Source organism: Condylura cristata, unplaced genomic scaffold (genome assembly GCF_000260355.1).
Source record: "Condylura cristata isolate star-nosed mole 26May11 unplaced genomic scaffold, ConCri1.0 scaffold00029, whole genome shotgun sequence".
In the NCBI taxonomy this organism is placed as follows: domain Eukaryota; kingdom Metazoa; phylum Chordata; class Mammalia; order Eulipotyphla; family Talpidae; genus Condylura; species Condylura cristata.
Window position 1 is genome coordinate 14,263,242 of NW_004567130.1, and position 21,055 is coordinate 14,284,296.

Sequence of the window (21,055 nt, forward strand, 5' to 3'; positions counted from 1 at the left end):
GGTTCCGCGCTCCTCCCCCGGCCCGGCCGGAGTCGGCTCGGCGCGCTCTTTGCATAGAGCCCTCCTCCCCAGCCGAGGTGGAGGAAGTTGGGCTCCCGGCTGGATGGGAGGCGGGAGGGAGCGCGGCTCCTGTTGTTTTCCGCGAACCGGAGTGGGTGGCGGGCTCAGGGGGCGGGGTGCGCCCTCCCACCCGCGGCTCAGGCGCTCGGAGGGAGGATCGGATCGTGCCGGGAGCCCTGAGCGGCTTCCAGCCCTGGACGTCGGGCTTAGCCCCAAGCATCCTTCCCGGGGGCTGCGGAAAGTGGAGCTACTCTGTTGGTTCCGGGGACCTGGGAGGAGCGCTGGGCATTACTGGGGCCCGGGCCCTGGGGGGGCAAACACCCACCCGCCGGAGTCGGTGCTGCCCCAGGGGCCCCTGCCAGCTCCTGGGGCGACATGGCCGCAGGCGGCCGGACTCCGGAGCCCCGGGTCCTGGTGTGCTTTGGGGCACTGCTGGTTCCCTGGGTCGCCGCAGGTAAGGGTCTGCGATTTGAAGAGAAAAGTTGAGCTACGGTCGGGAGGGGAGAGGCAGGGACCAGATTCCGTCCGACCCTGCTGTGGCCGCGGCCGGGAAGGCGCCCCGGGGAGGGTCTGGAGTTTCCAGCTCGCCGTTCGAGTCGTGCAGGGAGGAATTTTCCCTGGCGCCGGATGGAGGACAAGATATCCCGGTTCTCGGAACCAGCAGCCGGCGAGACTGTACAGGGTTTGCGGAGAGGTGATGGGGACATTGGGGAACTGAAAAGTGGGGATTTTGACCGTGGAAGATTGAAGAGGCACGTGGAGGGGGAAAGTGTTGGTTTTTGAAGTGTCGGATGTAAATTCGCGTTCAGGTTTTACCTGCTGCACGGGTGCTCGGACTCCAAGCTCCTTTATTTTGCCCTCCTCCTCCCCCCTCCGCTCAAGGTGGAACCCTCCTTACACCTGTGACCTGTGGATTTCCCTGCACACGCCTGCATGCTGACCTGTGCAGACCAGAACGTTCAAAGCCATGCCTCCCTCCTTTACTTTTTAAAAGAAAGTTTTTATTTTGAAATAATTTCATGATTTACCAAAAAGTCCCCGAACACTTGACATGATTGATAAAAGACTCTTAAATGCTTTAGCTGTACTCTTCCTTGTGACAAAAAATAATAGAGGACTGATGACTCTATACATCATGTAAAAAGAATGGCAAACTAATGTTTAATTTAATTCACCAGCAGACCCAGATCTATAGTGTATATGGCAGATTCACAAGCAGTGAAGAGACACTGCTGAAGGGAAAGGAGATGGAATCAGGGAGGTGATGTAATTTGCTAAATACTTGCAGACTACTACTTTCTGTGTTGTCATGGCGACCCGACCCACTTGATCTCTTGCAGCTTCCTGGAGGAACTGCTCTGAGCATCCTAGCAGCAAGTGGGAAAATTTCCTAATTGCTAGGCTCTCCCAAGTTTTTATTTGTTTTGTTTGTAGCAATTCTTTTAGAACAGTAAACTTTCCCATAATCTAGATTTTCAGTTTTTCTGGGAAAAAATTCTGAAGATATGGCAGCAGAGAGCCCATTTTCCCACCTGGAACTGAGCAGAAGTCATGCCCTTTTTTGTAGGGCTCTGGACCTCAAATTTGGTCTACCTCTTCCTGATGTAGTACCTAGCTTGGCTCTCTTCAATCATGGATATTACCTGTTGAGTCCTCCAGGCATTTGACTCATCACTATGTTGGGGTGAAGGGGAAGAAGACTGTCTCCATTCTACCATCTCTGGAAGTTAAAGGGGGTAGTCTATTTCCTTCTCCCTGTCTGCCTGTGTGCTGCATTGTGAATATCAAGGGCCTCCAGACCTCAGAACCCTGGTTTAAAATCATACTGGAATAAGTCGCCTTTCAGGATGACTAGGGCTCAGTGACCATGGAGCTTCCCCTACTGCCAATCCCAGTTTGATGCCCAAACCAGGTTCACCTTAGTATTTGGTGCTGGGGTTGGGGGCTGGGGGGAGTGAAGAGTTCCCCAGCTTGATATATTTTTTGTCAAGCTAGGAGCTGTCTTGGGTGTAAATTTATTTTTCTTCCATTGCATAACTCTGGTTCCCCTTGTCACATAAAATTTTAAATCACTGGAGTCATTCTTAAGAACAGTTGCTAAGAAAAAAGATAAATGTTTGGGTACAATCCAAACTTTGTAAGTGAAAACAATCTTTTATATTGCTCCTTTTTTCCATATTCTGAATTTGGGGGGCACTCAGGAGAATTCTTTGCACATTTGGGGATAATGTTCCATAACAAAACTGTTCCTATGCCTTTTTGGCCATTTAAAATCAGAGCAAATCCCTGTGACCTGGAGTATTGGAGAGCTGGCAATCCTAGCCCCTCATGACTTGCACGGGATTTTAAGTACATTACTAAATTTTCCAAGCCTCAATTTTCTCAACTGTAAAATGAGGGAGCATATGGTAATCAGGCATGGAAGTAGTGTCCTGGAATATTATCCTTTCTGTGTACATGGCAGACATCAATAATCAATGACTGTACGCTCTACCCAGTCAAAGCTCAGCTGGCCTCATCTTTAACCCAGTCTCAGAATTGCCACATCTGAGGACTAAAGGATCTCTAAGGCACCTTCAGCTTCAGTAGTTAAAAAGAATGGAGTGAGCGAGCCAGGAGGAGAGGTAAATACCTTCAAAGGGTTTCTTTTATGATATGTCATTCAAGTCCTTGAAGAAGACAATGTTAGTTCAGGTTTCAAGACTAAAGTTTCACCAGGGCTTTCCCATATGCCTTTATTCCTTTGCCAAGAAGCCAAGGAAGGGGCAGGTCTGCAGGTTTCATGAACATACATTACATCTGTAATTTTACAATTCAGCTTCCTTTCTCCAGTAGGAACTGCCACTGAGAAATTAGGTCCCCAGGCTGAGTTGTTTAAAAATATTTGTTACCTGCTTTTTTTTCTTGCTGTTTTGGAATTTCTAGCATTAGATGACATCATCTGCCTTCCTTGTTTTGGGAATGGCGTGGCCAAGTTAGGAAGAGAGTCAGAACATCCTGTAGTTCTAAACTGGCTTCAGATCTTTCAAATGGAATTCTCTAGCCAGACAAAAGGCAGATAATTAGGACTCTGGGAAGGATTTCTACAGGCAGATTATTTTTTTTATAACAACTTTACTGAGGTATAATTTAGATACCATAAAATTCACCCTCATTTTATTAATTTATTTTTAATTGAAGTGTTATTGCACTATAACTTCTTATACATTTAAGGTGTGCATCATTAAAAGTCAACATGGGTTCATCCTTCTTTCACCCCCCAATTTTGACCCCTTTATCTGATTTACCCACCCCCTTTCTGCTCTTCTGGTAACTACTAATTGAAAACTCACCCCTTTAAAAAGTGTATAATTCAGTGTTTTTTATTATACTCACAAGATTGCACAACCATCACCATGAATTAATTCCAGAACATTTCATCTCACCCCCAAAAGAAGCTCTATATTATCATCACTAATAGTGAGATATCCCTACAAACAAGTTACTTCCCCAACCCTAAACAACTGCTATTACTATTCCTTGATTTGCCTCTTTGGACATTTCATATATAGGGAGTCGCACACAATATGTGATCTTTCCCGACTGCTTTCTTTCACGTAACATAATGTTTTAAAGATTCAGCATGTAGTTTCCTTTTCTTAAATAATTTTCCCATTGTTATGTTACCACATTGTGTTTATCCATTCATTAATTGATGGGCATTTGGGTTGTTTCCACTTTGGGGGTATCATAAGGCTGTTGTGATACAAGTTTTTGTGTAGACATTATTTCTCTTGGGCATATACCTGGGGCTGGAATTCTGAGTCAGATGGACTTTAACTTTGTGAGGAAAAGCCAAATGGCTTTCCCACAGTAGCTGTGCCATGTAAAATCCCTATCAACAACTTATAAGGGTTCCAGTTTCTCCACATCTTTGTCTACACTGGTTTCTGTCTCTGATTTTAGCCCTCCTGTTAGGTGTGAAGTGGTTGATAGCTTTTGTAGCTTTGACCTGTATTTCTCTAGTGACTAATGATGAGCATCTTTTTCTATGCTTATTGGCCATTTGTATATTTTTCGGTATATCTTTTCATTCAAATCCTTTGCGCCTTTGAGTTGCAAGAGTTCTTTATAGCCTGGATACAATCCACATCACATCTAAAATTTGTAAATATTTTCTCCCCCTCTTTGGGTTGCCTTTTTGCTTTCTTGATAATATCCTTTTTTTTTTTTTTTAAAGATTTATTTGTTTGTGCATACAAGAGCTGGGGTACATGCCAGAGATGTGGGCAGGAGTGTGTGTGTGAAGGTTTTCATCAGAGACAGAGTGGGTAGCAGAACAGGCAGAGCCACTAAAATGTACTGCTGAGGGGAGCAGCGGGCGAGTCAGGAGAGGTCTGCTGTGCCATGTGGGCCAGCTCCTTGGCTGGGGATCCAACTCGTGCTGCAGTGGCTGTGGACAGTTTCATAACGCTGTGTCTTAACCCCTTGCACCACCAGGGAAGGCCCTTGATGATATCCTTTGAAGCACAAAAGTTTATAATTTTAACAAAGTCCAGTTTGTCTATTTTCCGTTTTCACTTGTGCTTTTGGAATCATAGCTGAGAAATCACTGTTTAACTCAAGGCCACAAAAATTTCTTCTGTGGTATTTTTTCCTAACAATTTTTTTTTTTTAGTTTTAGCTCTTAACATTTAGATCTATGTATGCTCCAGTTGAGTTAATTCCTATGTGTGGTGTGAGGTAGGGAGGCCAACTCCATTCTTTGGCATATAGCTTATCCAGCTGTCTAGCGCTATTGTTGAAGGCAGTTTATTTGTAACAAAATATCTTTCATAAACCCCTAATATATTCACATACTTTGAAAACTTTGATGGAAGCATTGACTGGAGATTAGCAAATCACTACTCTAGTCCCACCCTATCTCTCTTCTTAACTGTGTTTGCCTTCTTTGCACCACTTTCTCATCTCCTGAATGTGCCAGGATAAGCAAAAGACTCCTACCAGGTTCTATCTATTCCTCTGTGACTGTGGCCTCTTTGTATTTGGCTGTTGATGGTGGAGGAGGCTGGGAAATCATGATACTTCTTAGCAAAACGGGCTGCAGTTGCTTCTTGTTACCAGGAGGCAGTTTTATGCTAGGGCAGTTGCTCTTGACTGAGCATCAGAATCACCTGGATGGAGGCTAAAAACACCCAGTTTCTAACTGTGATGCTTAAAGTGGGACCTGCTCATTTGCATTCCAGCAGCGGCTGCTCCTTTTGATCTGGCTTTGTGAACCGCTATGCCCTCTACAACTCTTTTTCACTTTTACCTGGCTAATTCCTACTTGTCTGTAAGATCTCAGTTGGCTTCCTTCAGTGGGCAGACATTCACTCCCGGGGCGGGGGGTGGGGGGAGGCCACAAGCCCCTTCTTGAAGGTCCTATTATGGTATTTCTCATTCTGCACCATAATTGCTAATTTGTTTTCTCCGCTAGACTGAACTCCCCAAGGTCTCCATTTTGTCCATCTCTGTCTCCCCAGTGTTGGGTACAGGGCTGACCAAAGTGGGTACATGGTCGCTCCTGAGCCTATTCTTACATGACCTGTGCAGAGTGTTAACTCCAGGATCAGATGCACCTGCAGTGGAGAATAAACCAGAAAGAACAGCAGGAAAATCAGAACCAGTCAGTCTTTCCACCCCTTCTGGATTTCTAGGAAAATAAAACCACTTGGGCTCGGTATCAGTTCTTTATCCCCATAATAATAATGGGCAACAAGCAATCACAAATGACAGTTAATGCTCATTGCTTAAAGGTCTGGAGACTCTGCTGCTCTAGCCTGGACTCCCACTTGGAGTGGACTGACTGGCCGAAGGCTGATCGAGAATGGCCTCACTGGCCTCCTTGGTGGCAGGGGTTAAAGCACAGTGCTATGAAGCCTTCCACAGCCACTGCAGCATGAGTTCCATCCCCGGCCAGGGAGCTGCCCCACATGGTGCAGCAGACCTCTGCTGTCCCGCCTGCTCCCCTCAGCAGTGGATTTAGGTTGATCTGTCTATTCTGCTTCGCACTCTGTCTCTGGTGAGTCCTCTCACCCCCACCGCCTCACCCCATCACTTCTGGCCTGTACCCCCGTTCTGTATGCATAAATAAATAAATAAATCTTTTTAAAAAATGGCCTCAGAGCTGAGGGCTGGGACATCTAGGGTCAGCATCATGTCCTCTTCCTCCCCCTGGTACCTGAGCTGGGCAAGTCAGCTCCAGGTGTTGGCAGAAGGTGAGGATGAGCAAGGTACTTTAAGCCTCTGGGCGTCACATTTGCCAGAATCCCACTAGCCCAAGCCAGTCACACAGCTGAGGCCAGCGTCGCAGTGGGAGGGCGTTGGGGGGTGCCAGGAGGGCTGGACAGTTGAAGGCAGCAGTGGGCCTCCAGGTGTTGTGGTTCGTTGTGTCTACAGCAAGTTCATTAATGTGTAGTACTAGCCAAGAATCCCAGCAGCTTTGGAGCTCTGTGTGTTCCCCTTAAAGCACACACCCGATTTAAAAAAAAAAAAAAAGCCTACATCAAAGGGACTGGGAAAAAAACAAGGGTGGGGTGTTCAGAGATCAGGGAAGGTGGTAATAGTCTGACTTTCCCTCCTACAGGATTGGAGGCTGTTGTCGTCGGAGAAGTTCATGAGGACGTTACTCTGCTCTGTGGCGGCATCTCGGGCCCGCGGGGCCTGGTGACCTGGTTCCGGAATGGGTCGGAGCTGGCCTTCCTCCTGTCCTCCAACTCCAGCGTCCCGCCCGCCGAGCCGCGCTACTCCCTGGTCAATGCCAGCTCCCTGCACATCCAGGCACTGAGCCTGCGGGACGAGGGCAACTATACCTGCCAGGAGGTCCTGAACGACACTCGCTGGTTCCGAGTGTGGCTGCAGGTGGCCAGTAAGTGGAGTGGGAGGGCGCTGGGGCTGGCTGGGGAACTGGGAGCAGCGGGGGTGGGGCGGGGGCTGGATGTCAATGACCTGGAGTTCATTCCAGGTCCCTGCTCCGGTCAGCTGAGTGACCTCTAGCACCGCCGTTTCCTTGCCTGTTAGCACGGGGATGGAAACAAATCTCGCTTCACAGAGCTGTGAAGAACAGAGAGCAGTTCATCTCTGCACAGTGCTGTAAATGGCGCTCTGAATTAGGTAGCTATTACTTTCAGTTTGTTGTTAGTCACCTTGCTGATGATAGCGTTTTACTCTGTACCAGAATGGGGGTGTAACATCATCAGACTGGGCTCCCTGAGTTTCAGTTCTAAGGCTATGTTTCCACCTTGAAAATAGTTTAGAATCGGGGCCCTGGGTGGTGCAGCAGTTCAGGACGCAGCACTGCAAACCAACTGCAGCACCTTTCGTGCGAGTTTAACCCTCAGCTGGGGAGCTGACCCACATGGCGCGGCAGACCTCTCCTGACCCGCCAGCTGCTCCCCTCAGCAGTAAGACTCAATCCATCTGCCTGTTCTGCTCCCCACTCTGTCTCTGGTGAAGCCTCTTACCGCCCCTGCCCCTCTGACCTGTACCCCAGTTCTGTATGCATCAATAAATAAATCTTTAAAACAAAGAAAAAGAAAATAGCTTAGTATCTCTGGGCCTCAGTTCTCCCTTTGTGTTAACACAGGAGATCACACCGCAGTCCTTGCCAGTAGAGCGCTCTAGCACTGTGGTGCAGGGTGCTGTGCCTTCCTACCCCAGCCAGGCTTAGCCTCCGATATCCCCGGGCAGACTATTGCCCCAGCTGATGGGCCGTTTCCAGCCTGCAGGCTGTGTTAGCATGGCTTGTACACTATGATATTTCCTACATTTTCGAAAGGTTGAAAGCAGACTATTTGTAAGGAGTGAAATTTGTATTTCCATGGCCAGAAGTAAGGAATACAGCTACTTTCGCTCGTTGTCTTATTATCCCTGGCAGCTTTGGATGCTTACCTTGCAGAGCAGAGAGGGTGTGACAGTCTTCATCTGGCCAGCAGAGCAGATCTATTTATTCTGTGCCCTTTACAGAAAAAGAGTGACATCCATCTAGACCCAGCACATGTGTTTAATAGAAACACATATGTGAGGACTTTACTGCCTCCACGTTTCCTCATCTGTACAGTAATTACTCATTCTTTTATTCAACATGTTTTTACTGAGAGTCCGATGCCAGGCCGAGTAGGGCCTGGCCATAGGTATCAGCAGGACAGACAAGATCCCTTTTCATAAGCAGCTGACTTCTAGTGAAGGAAGACAGACAGTAGGCAAGGAAAAAGTGCAGCTGGCAATAATGAGTAACAAGTGCCCTGCAAAGAATTGAGGTGGGCTGATGTGATCCCCCAGAAACACCCTAAACCAGGGGCGGGAGGATCAGGGTCAGAGAGGTAGTGCCATTTAAGCAGAATGATGGTACTAGCCAGGCAGACCTGCAGCTGGTGCAGGAGTGCTGAGCTCGGTGCACATGTGGAGTAACAGCTCGCTGAAAGGAAGCTGATGTCGCGCGAACCCAGTGTGTGTGAGGGCGGGATCCTGAGATGCGAGACCAAGGCCAGACCTTGGGGGCTGAGTAGCATCACTATTATGGGTTGAATTATATTCCCTCAAACGATCTGTTGAAGTCTGAACTCCTAGTACCTGTGAATATGATCCTATTTGGAAATAGAGTTTTTACAGTGATAATCAGGTTACAATAAGATCATTAGTGTGGGCCCTGATTTAAATGGAATAGCATCCTTGCAAGTCGAAAATGCCTGTGAAGACAGAGACATGCACAGAATGTCAGTAAGTTCAGAGAAAGAAACTGGAGTAATGCTGTGGGCCTAGGAATGGCAAGGATTTCCATCCAGTTCCATAAGGCAAGGAAGAATTCACGCTAGCACCTTCGCAGGGAGTATGGCCTCCCAGACTCCTTGATTTCAGACTTCCTGGCCTCCAGTGTTATGAGAGAATCAATTTCTGTTATAACAGAAGACTCTATTTCCAGATAGGATCATATTCACAGGTACTAGGAGTTCAGACTTCAACAGATTATTTGAGGGAATATAATTCAACCCATAATAGTGGGCTACCCAGCCCACAAGCCAGTTAATTTATGGTACTTTGTTAAGCCCCAGCATACAGAAGAAACTCCTGGAGCCCTCAGTAGACAAGGCTATGATGCTGTTTCCCACGGAGAACATATGTAGGCAGTCACAAGAACTGATAAGATAAACAGGAAGCCATTTCCAGAATTTGGGAGCAGCAGTGGCCTTGGTGAAAGTGAACAGGTTCAGAAAGTATTTTGGAGTTGGCCGGCAAGACTTACTGAGTGGTTGGAAGTGGAGGGAGAAGATAAGAGACTTCAAGGACATGTTGAGATTTTAGTATGATCTCTAAGGTTTCCACCAACTTCCCAAGCATGTGGAATTTGCGAGCACAGTGGTTTTATGCCTAGAGATGCTATAGATGAATTGCTGCCTGGCTAGGAATGAATGTGGGTGTATCAAAAAATGTCACCCATCTTAGCCTTAGTCTGTGTGGTCCCCACCATGAACCCACAGGCACGTGGTGGCAGGACTCCCCCATTTTGGCCTAACTTACTCATTCACAGTTCTTTTGTGTCATTGGTATCCATTAACATCTCCTGTAAACATGACTGCAGAAGTGTAAGATATCATTACAATTTTTTTTATCATATAACTTTATCTGATATTGATTGATTAATCATTGACTAAGTTTATTGGAGGACAGATTCATTTTGTTATTGCCATCTAGGGAGATAAATGTAAGGCCTTCTGATGTGGGAAGTGAACTTCTATTAAAAAAATATTATGGCTGTTGTGCCTCTCTAGGAAAAAAAAGAGAAATAATTAGACTCAAGTGGCCTTTTGGGTTCTGTGCACATTGGAGTTCCTGTGGCATGGCTGTATTTTGGAAACTTCTATATTTGGAAGATTGGGGGGAGGGGTAGTCTCTGATGTGCAAAGAACACACACACCAGGCAGTTCAGGCTGCTGCTGTAACCAAAACAGCATAGAGCATAGACTGTGTGGCTCAAACAACAAACATTTCTCACAGTTCTGGAGGCTGGGAAGTCCAAGATCAAGGGGCTCACAGATTAGTGGTTGGCGGGGAACCGCTTCCTGGTTTGTGAAAGTGGGAGAGGAAGCAGGCTCTGGGGCTGGCCTTGTAAGCCCCCACCTCCAGTTACCATCATTCTGAGGATCAGTTTCAATATTTGAATGGTAGTGGGGGACACAAACATTCAGCCCAGAGGTGCCCTCTGCACTCACATACACCAGAGCCCTCCAGAATCTCAGGCCATGTTCCTATTGCAGGGGAACCCAGCAAACACCAGCCCTGTCCAGGCATCAGGCATCAGACGGGGACTGAAGGGGAAATCGTGGCATCCCAGATTGGAACTCAGCCCTCAGAGGACTGGGAAATGTGGATTAGGCTTGCCCCAAATGCTGTCTGGGAGCACCTTGGTACTGCTGGGATTGAGTGCGAAAGCCCCAACCCTGGGTTCACATCCAGGTGCTGCTGGCTGTTGTCTTTGTGATCTTGGGGAAGTTACTTGAACTCCTTTGACTGTGGGAAATCAGGCGTCACGATGGAACTCAGGCCCAGACTCAATGCACACTTTCCTGAAATAAACATGAACAGCCCTCGGCCTAGGGCAAAGAGTGTCTGCCTTGGGCAGGGGTACATTGATCAGCTGGTTGAACAGGTGCTGGGAGGAGCACACCCTCAGTTCCCAGCAGGCAGTTAACAACCAGCCTTTTCAGGGTCAGGGATGCTGCCAGACCGGCGCTGGCTTTTCCCATCTTTTCATTGATACAGTTGATAACATAAGCCTCCTAAGGGGGAAAAAAAAAAGCTCTAAGGTGGCCCCAGAGCCTGGGGGGGAGTTCAGTATATCTGAATTACTGGTTATCTTTTTATTTTTTTATTAAAGATTTATTTATTTATGTACACAAGAACTAGGTACAGGCCAGAGGTGTGGGGTGTGGGAGGAGACAGAGTGGGGAGCAGAACAGGCAGATCTACTGAAATACACTGCTGAGGGGAGCAGCAGGCCAGACAGGAGAGGTCTGCTGCACCATGTGGGTCAGCTCCCTGGCTGGGGATTGAACTCCAGCTGCAGTGGCTGCAGGTAGTAGCTTCATAGTGCTGCATTTTAACCCGTTGTGCCACCAGGGAGGGCTGACTTTGAATGTGTGAGTAGACAGAGATGCTCTAGAAACACGAAGCCAGTTATAGCAGTTATATAGTCTCCCTCCCACCTGTATCACAGCTTGCTGCTCAGCGGCACTTGGTGCCTCTGCCTGCTAGGGAGTCAGGTTTCCATGGGCCTGCATGATTTAACCTGTGGGGAGGGGCCCACAGTGTGATCTTGTTATTGTCCCCAGACAAAAGGACTTTGCACTAGGTACTTACTAGGTTTTTTTTTAAGATTTATTTATGCCTACAGAACTGGGGTATAAGCAGAGGGTGCAGGGGCAGTGAAAGGATCCACCAGAGGCAGAGTGGGGAGCAGAACAGGCAGATCGACGAAGTACACCGCTGAGGGGAGCAGCGGGCGGGTCAGAAGAGGTCCTCCGTGCCATGTGGGTCACCTGCAGGTGGGGATCGAACTCATGCGGAAGTGGCTTTAGCTTCTTAGTGCTGTGCTTTAACCCACTGCGCCACCAGGGAGGACTGGGTACTCATGAGTTTAATGGTGGGTTGAGGAATCTTGCCTTTGAGATTGGGACTGCTGCTCCAGCGGGCATAGAAATTCCTTAGTCCAGAGCAGGCCTGGGCTGTCATGGCTGTTCATTTCCTTGATTTACTGTGTTCTGCTGCCTCCAGATTGGGGTACATGTGAGGTTAGAACTGCTGGGTAAAGTCTGGAGGAAAGGGCAAGGTAGCACAGGCCTTAACACATGCCGCTAGACCAGGGTGTCTTTCAAGGGATTGTCCCTTCCGCACTGGAGAGCTGCGGATCATGCTAAAGACTACCAGACTTCATGGCACACAGTATCTGGCGCTCCTGAACTAGTCTAGAGGGAGCATTCGAACCAGTGAGCAAGTGGGCAATGAGGGGGCTGGTTTGTGTCAACCTCCAAGAGCACTTTTGGGTTCATTTCACATTGAGCTCATGAGCTGTGCTTCTGTCTGTCAGCCACATGGCTGCCCCCCCACTCTGTCAGAAAAGGGGGTGCAGGAAAGTCCCCTGTTCCTTGCTACTTGGGCCCTTAGGATTTGCTCTTATTCTCTGGTGGCAGCGGTGACACTGTACCTACTGCAACCTAAGTACCCAGGGAAAGGCATTTTTGGCACCCCGAAGAAAGAGTGTTGACCTGGTCCAGGAGCTGATGAAGTCATGCTGTGTCCCTCTGAGGCAGAGATGTAGACTTCGAAGTGATCAAGACTTCTGGGTTCTTGGTGTTTTAGACAGGATCAGTAGTTGCTAGAATGATGGGAAGACAATGGCGTTTTCTCATTTGTCTCTATAAAAGTGACATCATGGATGGAGCTGGAAAGGATCATGCTCAGTGAAATAAGTCAGAAGGAACAAGAAAAATAAGGAATGGTTTCACTTATAGGAGGAATTTAAGAGAACCAAATAAGATGGGGGGGGGAGTGTATTTTTATTACAATACAAAACAATACAAAACCAGACAGTTATAAACCAGAGAGATCCCACAGGGGAGGGGGACAGAGAGGGAGCAGAGGAGAAAGGAATGTGGGGGCTGTGGTGATGATGGGTGGGGGTGGGGGAAGTAAACATTGTTGTAAAATGAACAATAATGTAAATAGATAAATGAAAAATAAATAATAAAAAAAGTGATATCAAAAATCTCAAAGTATTGCCAAGGATTTTATTCCATGGTAGAGCTATAGGAATGCCCACTGATTAGCAGAGATTGTCGATGCTTCTTAAGTCATTTTTCAAATAAAAGACTGGTATGAAGAATAAATGTCTGAAGATAACCTTTTCTTTAGTGAAGAACCCAAGACACTGAGGTGGTAATTGCCCACTTTGTGGGTTCCGAAGATGCAAATTATTGCTTCAAGATCCTTGACTGGACAACCCATAGTAATGACAGAGAAGGAAAGAAGCAAATTCTGATGGCAAGCATCACCACAGCAACAGCAGCAGCCATAGTAGATTGTTCTAGAAGAGAAATCAAACTCTTTCTGTAGAGGGACAGATAGTAAATATTTTAGAGCTGACTGGACCAATGACAAAATCAAGGCTGTTCTATAAGTACTTGTAGGAGAAGATCCTACCACACCAGAATTTGTCTCCTTGACCTAAGAATCATTTGGGCAAATTTTAAAAAAAGATTTATTTGTTTATACATACAGAACTGGGATACAGGTAGTGAGGTGCATGGGCAGTGAGAGGATTCACCAGAGACAGAGTGGGGAGCAGGACAGGCAGATCAACGAAGTACACTGCTGAGGGGAGCAGCGGGCAGGTCAGGAGAGGTCTGCCGCACCATGTGGGTCAGCTCGGGGCGGGGATCGAACTCATGCTCAAGTGGCTTTTTAGCTTCTTAGTGCTGTGCTTTAACCTGCTGTGCCACCAGGGAGGGCCCCATTTTAGGCAAATTTTTTGAAAATGTATTTATTATTTTTTACATCAATCTTCATTTTGTACAATTTTTCATCTTGGTTGTAATCCCCATCGCCAATTCACCCCTGTGCCATCCATAGTCCTGCGCTCTCTTCCCACCCCAGTTTTGATCCCATTCCCTTCTCTACCCTATAGAATGTCTCTGGTTTATAGTTGTTCATTGATTTTGTTTTTACTTTATTTCCATTGCTTTTTCTTTTTTTATCCCATCTCTTAACATTTCTGCTTTGAGTGAGACCACCCGGTATTTTTCCTTTTCTTTCTGGCTTATTTCACTAAGCATGATTGGGTAGATTATTTTTAAGAAATGCCAGGCATGGGAAAGTCTCTGAAAACTCAGTACAAGTCACCCTTTTGTAAGGGACATTTACATTTATAAGGGAAATCTTCTTTGTAAGGGTACCAGAAACAGATGACCAAATCTGCAGACCCTCTTATCAATGGGGAAGATGCTAAAAAATCTGCATAATCTTGCTAGTGTGCCTTTTGGAAGGTCATCGCCCCCATAACTGCCTTCCCCTCCCCACTCCAGCATCTTTTGTCTTTACAGCTGAAGGTGGTATTTAAAGAGTTCACTTGGATTGTGAAGAGGGATCACTCAGTTTTCCTGGCTCTCTCCCACATATGTAGGATTTATATATGTTAGTAAACTTTTGTTTGTTTTTCTCTCATTAATCTGCCTTTCATTACAGGGAAGTCTTAGTTAAGAGCCTAAACAGTAAAGAGAAAATTATTTTCTTCACTCTTTTTTTAAAAAAATAATATAATAGTTTATTTTTACATCATTTTGTGCCTTTTCCCATCTCAGTTGTAATCCCTGTGGGCTTCCATGACCAAATCACCCATGTGCCATCACCATAGTCCAGTGCGTTTCCCTCCCCCCACTGTTTTTGACCCCATTCCCCACTCCACCCCATAAGATGTCTCTGGTATACAGCCGTTCATTAGTATTATTATTTTCTCATCTGGTCCGTTATACTCTTGCTATTGTTACAGGACAGGGAGAGAGGGAAACCACTGAAGCCCCAAACCTGCCTGCTCTGAGTGGGTTCTGCCATCTGCTGCATCAAGACAAAACATAAAACTTTAATGAAAAGGGACTTTAATACAGTGAATATACAGTACAGAACACAAAGAATAATTTCTAAATCAATCTCCTGAAGTCACCCATCCCCTCGTGGGCAAAAGTCAACCCAAAAGGGAGTGGCCCAAAGCAAGGCCTGAAAGCTGCCACAAAACTAAAGCACCTTCTGGCTGGGACCCATGGAAAAGGGTCAGAAATGGCCAGACAAATCTGGGAGGAAAAGAGCACAATCAAAATTATATAAACACTGCCATAGTCACCTCCCTGCAGGTCTCTCACCCACATCTGCCTTAACCAGTCCAGGGCCAGGAAACAAGCCCGGTTTCTTCATCACATGCTTGCTGCTCCATGTGGCTTCCTCAGGTCTCCTTCTAGCTCTCCACCCTGCTTCCTTCTTTTTCTCTTCAGATTCCTTCTCTTCTCTCTTTTTTTTCTCTCCATAGCTCCACCCTCCTGGGTGGGGCAGGGAACCTGGAACTTCCCCTTTTCCTAGGGACCACCCTGTTACACTATGAATGAAACCATCCTTTTCTTTCTGGCTTATTTTACAAAGCATGATCTTTTCCAGCTCCATCCATGTTGCTGCAAATATTTTCTTCACCCTTAATGAAGGAAAACAAATTTCTATGTAATTTTTATTGATATAATTCAGTATAGAATGATGAGTACTTTTTTTTTTTTAATACCACAAGCAAAATAATGATAATGGAATTCTTAGGGAGAGAATAACATTTTATTGGAATTTAGACTTACTAGCCTTTCAAATTGATCATGTATGCTTATCTTTAAAAAGCATTCTTTGTGGACTATTCCAAAATGATCGACAGTCATCCGTTGAAGCTGCTTCAGTGCGCTACAATCAACCTACAGTGGACCAATGATAATAACTGTCAGATAACGCTATGGAGCACCGTGTTCTTGTCTAGCACCAGACTGTGTCTGCTTATGGGAGCTCACTGGATCCTCCAGTGGCCCAGAGATAGAAGTTACTGCAATTCTTTTCGTTTTATAATGAGAATGAGAGGGATGGGCACTTGCTCAAGGTTGTCTGTAAGAGGCAGTAGGAATTATACCCAGGTCTGCATTCAGGGTACAAACTCATAACCACTAGGCTGAGGCATTCATCCAAGAAAGATCCAAAACAGAAACTGACAGTGACCAAATTCAAAGCTTTGTAACCACCCTCTATTTTTAATTTATTTACTGTTTTATTTTTGTGCCCTCCTCACCTGGCTGGCTGAGTGATTGTTATCATCACCCTACCAGGAAAAAAACGGGTGGTTTCTGTTTAGTCACATCAAGGGAGTAGCATGAGAGTTAGGAGGAGAGGAAGTGGACACCTCCTTTTTGTAGCAAGTCAGAGAAGGGGAAGCAGCCCCCGGAACCAACAGGATGGTGTCTGCTTCCGTCAAGAGAGCAGAGGCAACCAGAAGAGCCTGAACACTTTATCCAGGAGGTGCTTGAGGTTCTTGCCATTGTTTTCTTTTTCTTTTTCTTTTTTTTTAAACCCATTTATCTGCTTCCTTTCAACCATGACTTTTGTTACTGTGCAGATTGGGGGCACCCCGGACCCCTAACTTACACACTCTAAATGGTTTCTGCCATCTGCTTCATAAAGACTAAGTATATTCTTAGTGTGTAAGAACTTTAACAAGGAAAGAATTTAATAGAATGGTGTGCATAGGCAGGGAAGGCGAGAAAGGATATTTTGTTTGCCAGTGAAACACCCAAAGTTACCCATCCCCTCCTGGGTTGGCATAAAGCAGGGCCGCTGAGGCCTAAAAGCTTGCCACGATTTTAAGGCAGCTTTAGCGGGGAACCGTAGGAAAGAGGAAGTAGGGGCCAGGTGAGTCTGGGACGATGGGAGGAAAGTCAAAGTAAAAGTCAAGGTAATGTAAAATGGCTGCTGTTGTCAGCCTTCCCACAGGTCCCTCAGCCTCAGACATACATATGTATGTCTCTACATATCTGCTCCTTGTGTCTCTTCCATCTCTCCAAGCTCCTGGTGCAAGTCCAAAGCCGAGGAGCAAGCACCCCTTCCCATGTCTGTGCGCCAGGATGTTCTCCTGTGTCTCCTCTGTTCTCTAGCTTTGTCACAGGGTACCCCAATGTGAATTGGGTTGCCGTCTGTGGGTCTTCACCCGTGCGCTTACGATTCAATCGTATTATGGACACACTCAAAAGGTTCAATAATGGATTTATTTATAAGGAGAAAGGTAAAGGAATAACCCAGGGAAAGAGGGAGAGAAACACAGGTTAACTAGGATGTCCTACCCGTTCTGCTGACTTGGACTCCACCGGCGCACTGAAAACCGATGGTGCGCCAAAACGGTCAACTGCGAACCACCAGGTCCCCCCAGAGCCCACAAGTCCGGTTTAATCCAACCTGGCTGCTCAGCTCCGCCCTCACGTCCCGACATGCTTCTCCTTGGTACTGATGGGATTTGGAGTTCCAGCATCTGGAGTGGGGGCGGAGTCCATGAAACCTGTACCTGTTACAGCTTCACCTGGCTGCTCAGCACCACCCTTCCTTAGGTGGGGCCGGGAAATGGAACCTCTCTTTTTATGGACATTCTTTTCTGTGACACTCGTGGCCAGTCCTGTTCCTTGCTGAGACTTGTGCTGGTCAACAGCCCCACCCAGCCCATTTCTGGAAGTTCATCCAGCCCATGTCAGGTCTCTGTAGCCCTCCAGGCCACTCCGTGGAGGAGTGGGCTGTCCACTCGAGCACGCTGCCTCTGCTGGCTTGGGCATTGGCTGTCAGTGCCCTGGAGGCACCCTGTGCTTAGTTGGGTGGCTGCCCACTGTGGGTGTGCCCTGGGACCTGCTGGTCCACATACCTGAGCAGCTGGCTCCAGTGAACGGGACATTTGAGCACCTCCCAAGCACAGTAAATTTCCCCATAGACCATCTGTGGGAAGTGACATGATCGCAGCCGATCACTGCTGCTTTTAGGGGCCAACCAAGCCCACTTGACAGTCATCTTGTCAAGAATGTTACCCTCAGGAACCCATAATTTAAAAAAATTATATAATAGTTTTTACATTGTTCAATTTTGTAAAATGTTTGATTCTCCTCTCAGTTATAATCCCCATAAAATTCCCACCGCCAAGATACCTGTGAACTCTCACCATAGACTCTTGTGCTCTCCCCTCCCTTGTTTAGATCCCTTCCCCACTTGTGCCCTGCTGAATGTCTCTGATGTATAGTTTGTCTGCTAGTTTTATCTTTTTTCTGACCCATTGTATGGTTTCCTTATAAGAACGCACCATTTCTGCTGTTAGTGATCTGAGACATAGCTGAAGAAGATGCTGTACTTTTTGAGGGACTCTGGGAAACCTTTTTCCTCCCCCAAACACTCCTCCCCTCCCCCAGCTTATTTCTGTTCTCAGAAATCTGCAGTCAGAATTATTCCTTCCACCAGGCATTGCCTTTCCTGGATTTTCTTTTTTAAAAGAATTCTCTGGGGGAGGCCATGCACCAAATTGCCTTCGCAATTGTAGTTGTTAGATATATTCATTTCCTTAAGGGAAGGTGGGATCTTAGGTGTAAAGGGTAAAGGGTTGGGGCACCCACAGCAGGAGGGCATTGCTGGGAAAGAAAGAGGTTTAGAAATGCGAAGGATCAGATAAGACCTAGCTTTTGTCAACGCCCCCCACATGCCAGGCATTGTTCTGAGTGCTTTCCGGTACTAACTCATTTACTTGTGAGCACAACCCCAAGAAGTGGGTTCTAGCATCACCCCCATTTTACAGACGCATGAATGGAGGTTAGGTTACTTGCCTCAAACCATCCAGCTAGTGAGCGGAGTTTAAAGTTGGGTCTGTAACCCATGTTTCTTGTATTTCAGTATGAAATTGTCCTGGAATCCCTCTAACTACCCCCAGGACCCAGCATTTCAGATGGATTGTAGTGAAAGGAACACAAAGCAAAATCCACAAGGGAAAAGACACATGGATTAAGTCTGGGGGAGACCAGAAGTAAGCTTCCAAGAGTCCTTACCAGTAGAGTCACCTGGGGCATGATTAATTCTTCCAGCAACATGTAAAGTGTTGTCTACCAGGGAACTCATTAGAGGCTCAGTGTCCTGGGTTTTTATTGGGGCTGATCATGGAGGCACCAAGCTTGTGTTCAGCATAAACCACTCTTTGGGACTTATGAACCCTGCAGTTAGTCCTGGGAATGGTGCAGACCATTCTAAAGTCCCAGAACCCAGTCACCAGCCAAGGCCAACTCCACAAACAGGTCTTTTTAAAGAAAGCAATCTGAGGCTTGCTACCATCACTTGTTAATGCAAAGATACCCTCCCACTCACCAGTATTTTTGAAGGGGAATAATTTTACATTTCCCTTTTTTTTTTTTAAAGATTTTTATTTATGCATACAGAACTGGGGTACAGGCCAGAAGCACAGGGGTGGTGAGAGGATTCATCAGAGACAGAGTGGGGAGCAGAACAGGCAGATTGATGAAGTACACCACTGAGGGGAGCAGTGGGCGGGTTAGGAGAGGTCTGCGGCGCCATGTGGGTCACCTCCGGGGCGAGGATTGAACTCATGCTGAAGTGGCTTTAGTCTCTCCGTGCTGTGCTGTAACCTGCTGTGCCACCAGGGAGGGCTCTACATTTTCCCTTTTTTCTACAAGCCTTAATCCTCCCCATAAATCTTAGCTGGGATCATGAGAGAATGCAAGAAGGCACTTTGCACAGCATTTGTCACATGATAAGTATTTGGTCGATGTTGTCACCCTCACCGACTGCTCCCAGATCATTTTTCTGTCAGTTGGAGCTGGTAACATGTGGGTCTGCTAGACCTAAACGGTCTCCTTGGCCACCATTTTGGTTACTTGTACTCTGCCCTCCAGTTTAAGGTCAGAACAGTCCAGACCCTACCAGGCTCCTCTCAAATTGAGCCAGAGCAGGATTTCAACTGAACTAGAGCAGGATTTCAACTGAACCAGAGCAGGATGCTTGATTGTCCTGGGACAGTGGCTATGCATTGTGAGGAATGCCTGGGAATACCCAGGTGCCCATTGACTGATGTATGACCTTATGTTCCAGGGACTGATCTGGGTAATGCCTTATTGATAAGACTGGAGCCATAGGTGGGGTCTGGGGTATGATTTCCAGTATGATATTGGATTGTCAGTACCTGGGCAGCAGACTCACAGCTTCTGAAGCTCTCTTGGAGATAAACACCTTTTCAGTTTTCACACCCTTCCTCTTTGTTCTCCTACTCCATGTAATTGATGCTATATGATTATTCTATCAATAAAAGACCTGGATCTTGCTCTTTCAGCAGCATCCTGCATTACGCTTGCTCCACGATTCCCACTCCTTGATCAGTGTGGCGTTGTTGATGCAATAGTAACACGCTTGAGTTCGCTCTCAAGTAATGATTGCCTGATTCCCTTTCCTGCTCCCCTCTGTCATTCCAGGTGGCCCCTATCAAGTTGAGGTCAACATTTCCTCCACTGGCACCCTCCCCAATGGGACCCTTTATGCAGCCAAAGGCTCCCAGGTGGATTTCAGCTGCAGCAGCAGCTCCTGGCCTCCGCCCATGGTTGAGTGGTGGTTCCAGGCTCCTGGTTCCAGAACTGAGCCCTTTGGAAGCAACCAGACAGCCAGCAGCTTCAAGCTATTGCTGATGTCGCAGAACCTCCAAGGGAACTACACCTGTTTGGCCAAGAACATGCTCAGCGGGAGACATCGAAATGCGACCACTGAGCTCCTGGTCTACTGTGCGTAAGGAGAGCTGCCTCCCCCACTCCTCACCCTGTGTGAAGTGCCTCTTCCTTTAGTCTACAGAGTGTGCGTGCTGCGCGGGTCCTCAGGTTCTTCAGCTGCCCGCTCAACTCACACATCCATCCCCAGGGGCTATGGCATGTTAGAGGCAGGTACCTAGCTCTTGCAGGGCTTGCTGCTCGTAGGGGTACAGGAGCGTCCCTGTGAGCCACAAGGAGATTAAAGCCTGATGCTTTCTTTTGTGAAATGATATAACCTGCCATTAGCCATGTTAAGATGTCCAAATCTCTGGCACTAAGTACCTTCCCGGTGTTGTGTAACCATCATCTCTATATAATTCTAAAACGCTTCCATCACCCCAAGTGGAAATCTCATATCCATTCAGCAGTCACACCCATCCTGTCTTCCCCCAGCTCTGCCTAATGGCTAATCCACATTCCTAACTCTGGATTTTCCTATCCAGACACATCACATAGATGGAATCATAAAACATGTGGCCTTTATGTCCTTTCCCTTAGCGCCATGTTTTGAAGGTTCGACCACAGTGTGTGGCAACAGTATATCACTCCTGTTGGTAGCTGAATCACACTTGATTGTAATCTTTTGC

The 21,055-nt window shown here is 46.8% G+C and overlaps 1 protein-coding gene across 1 annotated transcript in view; it reads left to right on the forward strand.

The window, feature by feature from the left end:
- Positions 1 to 347: 347 nt before the first annotated feature.
- Positions 348 to 21,055, forward strand: part of VSIG10 (V-set and immunoglobulin domain containing 10) — a 37,605-nt gene continuing 16,897 nt past the window's right edge. Inside the window, exons 1-3 of the mRNA XM_004691001.2 lie at positions 348 to 514; positions 6,668 to 6,949; positions 20,142 to 20,444. Coding sequence (XP_004691058.1) covers positions 436 to 514; positions 6,668 to 6,949; positions 20,142 to 20,444 — 664 coding nt within the window. The 5' untranslated portion in view covers positions 348 to 435. The remainder of the gene's footprint in view (positions 515 to 6,667; positions 6,950 to 20,141; positions 20,445 to 21,055) is intronic.